This window comes from Oncorhynchus nerka, linkage group LG15 (genome assembly GCF_034236695.1).
Source record: "Oncorhynchus nerka isolate Pitt River linkage group LG15, Oner_Uvic_2.0, whole genome shotgun sequence".
Taxonomy (NCBI): Eukaryota; Metazoa; Chordata; class Actinopteri; order Salmoniformes; family Salmonidae; genus Oncorhynchus; species Oncorhynchus nerka.
In genome coordinates this window covers 73449245-73452954 of record NC_088410.1, presented here as the reverse complement: position 1 = coordinate 73452954, position 3710 = coordinate 73449245, and the positions used below count along the sequence as shown (strand labels likewise).

The 3710-nt window shown below is 38.9% G+C and overlaps 1 protein-coding gene across 1 annotated transcript; it reads right to left on the bottom strand.

Annotated features, from left to right (window-relative positions):
• Positions 1–2092: 2092 nt before the first annotated feature.
• LOC115143731 (guanylin-like) lies at positions 2093–3482 on the bottom strand. Its single transcript, XM_029684202.2, has 3 exons — positions 3315–3482; positions 2779–2977; positions 2093–2544 (listed from the first exon to the last, which is right to left on the bottom strand). Exons 1-3 carry the CDS (start codon positions 3390–3392, stop codon positions 2486–2488), a joined length of 336 nt encoding a protein of 111 aa, XP_029540062.1. The 5' UTR covers positions 3393–3482; the 3' UTR covers positions 2093–2485.
• Positions 3483–3710: the final 228 nt, after the last annotated feature.

Below are 3710 nucleotides of genomic sequence, written 5' to 3'. Positions count from 1 at the left end.
ATTTTGTAAGATGGCCACCATGGCCCCAAGTGCTACATCTGTGGTGGCTCCATATATTAAACCTTTTCAGGGTCCATAAATCTAGCTCTGTGACAAATGTAGGGCCTTCACCTCAAAGCAGTCCTTCTGAATTGTAAAATAGTTTTACAGTCGGGGACAATTTTGATCCATATCAAAATCCTTTTAGGGTACATAAATCTACATCCAAATTTGGTGCTTATATAAAAAAGTGAATGATTCATCAGCTTAACCGCCCTACTATATGGCTGGGAACAGAAAGCATCTACCTGTGATAAGTCTACCTGATAGTAATAGAGGTAGCAATATGTTTTTAGAGTGTCTAAAACATTCTGTGATTGTATTTGAACATGGAAAAACAACTAACTGCAATATAGGTTCGACTGAATTGAGACCTCAGTTCATAGGCTACGTATGAATTACTTTTGACCCCTCAGAGAAACAAGGGATATCACATTCGTTTTCTAACATTTGTCTCTATACTTGTCAGTGAACATTACAAAGAGACTGTGGCAGAATACATACTTTCAATTTTCTGTTACTTTTCATGCTCGCTTAGAAAATTGAAATGATAGAATGGCCTAAACACTGAAGTTTGCTGGGGATTGTTTCTTTGAGCCTGTAAACCATATGAATGTTTTTCTTTAATGCCAATAATATAACTGAGCTACACACAATTAGCATTGCCATGCACTGGGAGCACCAGCAAGAGCAGATGTTGACACTGGGCAGCTCAGGTCTTAAAATGTATTTGGGATCGTTGTCTCATCCACAGGACAGTTGAGCTAACGTAGGCTAATGCGATTAGCATGAGGTTGTAAGTAACAAGAACATTTCCCAGGACATAGACATATCTGATACTGGCAGAAAGCTTAAATTCTTGTTAATTTAACTGCATTGTCCAATTTACAGTAGCTATTACAGTGAAAGAATACCATGCTATTGTTTGAGGAGAGTGCAACAGTTTTGAACATGAAAAGTTAGTAATAAACAAATTAGGCACATTTGGGCAGTCTTGATACACAATTTTGATCAGAAATGCAATGGTTCATTGGATCAGTCCAAAACTTTGCACATACACTGCGGCCATCTATTGGCCAAAATCTAAATTGCACATGGGCTGGAATAATACACTATGGCCTTTTGCATTTCAAAGATGATGGTCAATAAAAAAAATAAAAAATAACAGTTTTTCTTTTCTTTGAATTATCTTTTACCAGATCTATTGTTTTATATTCTCCAACATTCCTTTCACATTTCCCCAAACTTCAAAGTGTTTCCTTTCAAATGGTATCAATAATATGCATATCCTTGCTTCAGGGCCTGAGTTACAGGCAGTTGGATTTGGGTATGTCATTTTTGGCTAAATTTAAACAAAGGGGTGCATCCTTAAGAGGATTTAAAGGGATGCATAGCTGACACACCTGATTAAACTAATGGGATTCTAAATTGAAGATTGCGATTAGTGGATTTTTTGAGTCAGGTGTGCTAGCTTGGGATGGGACAAGAAGACCATCCCAACCCTGTCCTACAGGTTAGATATAAGGAGCAGAATCCTGAGGGGTGCTGATTAAAATCCCAGCACTGGCAACAGTGTGAGATGTACTAGCAACCAGAGGGTTGCTGGCTTCTATTGCTGTTGTGAAATCTACTACTGTCTACGAAGCTATGCACCAATAATTAATACATTTTTAGGTAGTGAAGCAAAAGTACAGTGACAATAGACTGTCAGATGTAAGTTGTGCACTGGGGGCAGGAGTTAGCCCTTGGGGTGTACTATCGTCCTCTCAATGGAAGTGTTGGGGAAAAGACACAAATGCCAAGTTTCAACAAAAAGTGGATGAAGTATTATTCCGTGTGTTGTGCCAATGTCCGCTAGTTTATCAAATATATGCTCTATTCAAGGTTCACTCTCAATAAATATTTGGGGAAAGACACACATTTCAGGTTTCATCCAACTTGTGGGTGAAGTATTGTTCTCTGTGTTGTTCCAATTTCAGTCAGTTTATCAAATGTTCTATTCAAGATTTGCCGGCCAGTTACAGTTGGTAGACCACTCACTCAAACAACAATATGTGTTTTTCAATGCTTTTTTATTAAACATGAGGAATTCATAAACATACAAAAGAATACAAAACTCCAAAGACTTGTGTCAATGAAAACAAAAAGAACATTAAATAAGTACAAAGCCTTGTAAGATAGAACTGTAACAAACCCCAAACCCCCAAAATAAAAGTAAATTGATAAAAAGAAAAACAGTCAAATAAGTGCTAAATATGCTCCAAAGTAACAGTTTCTAGAAAATGAGCTTCCATCAATTAATCAGTCTTTGAATTTTTGAGCCAATTATGTTTTTGGCCATCTGAAGATGGCAATTTTAAACATGAGATCAAAATTGTTGTCACGATATGCAGAATGAGAAATGTGAGTGGCTTGTCTTCTGATGGCCGTCAGGTTGATATTTTGACTAACAGCCTGTACAGGCAGCAAAGGCACAGATCTCACAGATGTCCATAGGCACAGCAGCTGGAAGAAAGAAGAGAAAGGTACAGTGTTAAAACATGTTCCATAATCACTCAATCAATCAAACTACAACTGCATATTGTAGAGACCAACTAGATGTACATAAGAGAGACATGTTCTATATACAATTCTGATCAATGACTCCATCAGCAAATGATTACGGTCTTATCACAATCTGGTCCGATCCACCAAGTTGGACTGTAGTGGATATTATGATATAGAGTGGTATTTTCTTACCTAGTCTTGAGAGGGACATACTTGCCCCTCTCTTCATGCAAAGGGGCATGAACTCCTGTGGCAGGGAAGGGTTAGCACAGACAGAAGCAAAGCTGCTGCTGGTGAGACGAGGATTCTGCATCATGTTTACATTGCTGCCCTCTGCTGTCAGTTCTTGGAGCTTCTTCACTGATTCCAGTGAGAAATAAAAGTCTCCCTCCTACAGAGAAGAGATGAGAGGACATAGACACAGTTTAGACAAAGCACCATATCTGTGGGTCATATTGGGGTCCCAGCCAATCATTGCAATGCTTTACACATTCTGAATGTGAGGAGGATGCCCATATACTTGTAATGCTGGCTTGCACGAAGTATATGCCTTGTTGCTAAAAAGAAAATGCTACACAGAATTTTGTCTGTTACAGCTACACACCGAGGGTTAACAACACATTATTTCATTAGATTACCATTGACCATTTTGACATATCTGCAGTCAATAGTCATCATATTATAGTACATTATAGTAAGGTAAACCTTGCTTTAAGAGGAGCCCTTACCTGTACTTTGACAGCTTGGGCTTCAGACACCAGACAAAGAGCCAGGACCATGAGAGCAATGGAGAGAATGGTCTTCATCTTGTCTTTTGAGAGGTTTGCTTTGAGCCTTTAGTCTTGCTGTTGTTGGTGTGTTTGGAAGATTGCTCACCTCAGTTTCTGCTCTCCGTTCATCTCCCTCCTTCCTTTTAAAGGGTTGACTCTCAACTCATTTCAGTCATGCAGGCCTAGGATTGGCCGAGCTGCAAACGGGAGAAACGTATTTCTCACGGGTTAATGAGTAGTGATGGTGGATTTTACAATGTCATAAAGGTGGATTCATAAATCCTCTCTGACCTCATCCCAAGTCTGATGTTTTTATGGACACACTTGATGGTATGTCTTCTACAGTCGGTCACA

What these genes read in the sequence shown, in the direction of transcription:
- LOC115143731 (XM_029684202.2), bottom strand. Translation starts at nt 3,392, where the DNA reads ATGAAGACCATTCTCTCCATTGCTCTCATGGTCCTGGCTCTTTGTCTG. An exon ending in CCCAAGCTGTCAAAGTACAG is followed by an intron (nt 2,978 to 3,314) that starts GTAAGGGCTCCT and finishes TCTTCTCTGTAG; the next exon opens with GAGGGAGACTTTTATTTCTC. An exon ending in TATGTCCCTCTCAAGACTAG is followed by an intron (nt 2,545 to 2,778) that starts GTAAGAAAATAC and finishes TCTTTCTTCCAG; the next exon opens with CTGCTGTGCCTATGGACATC.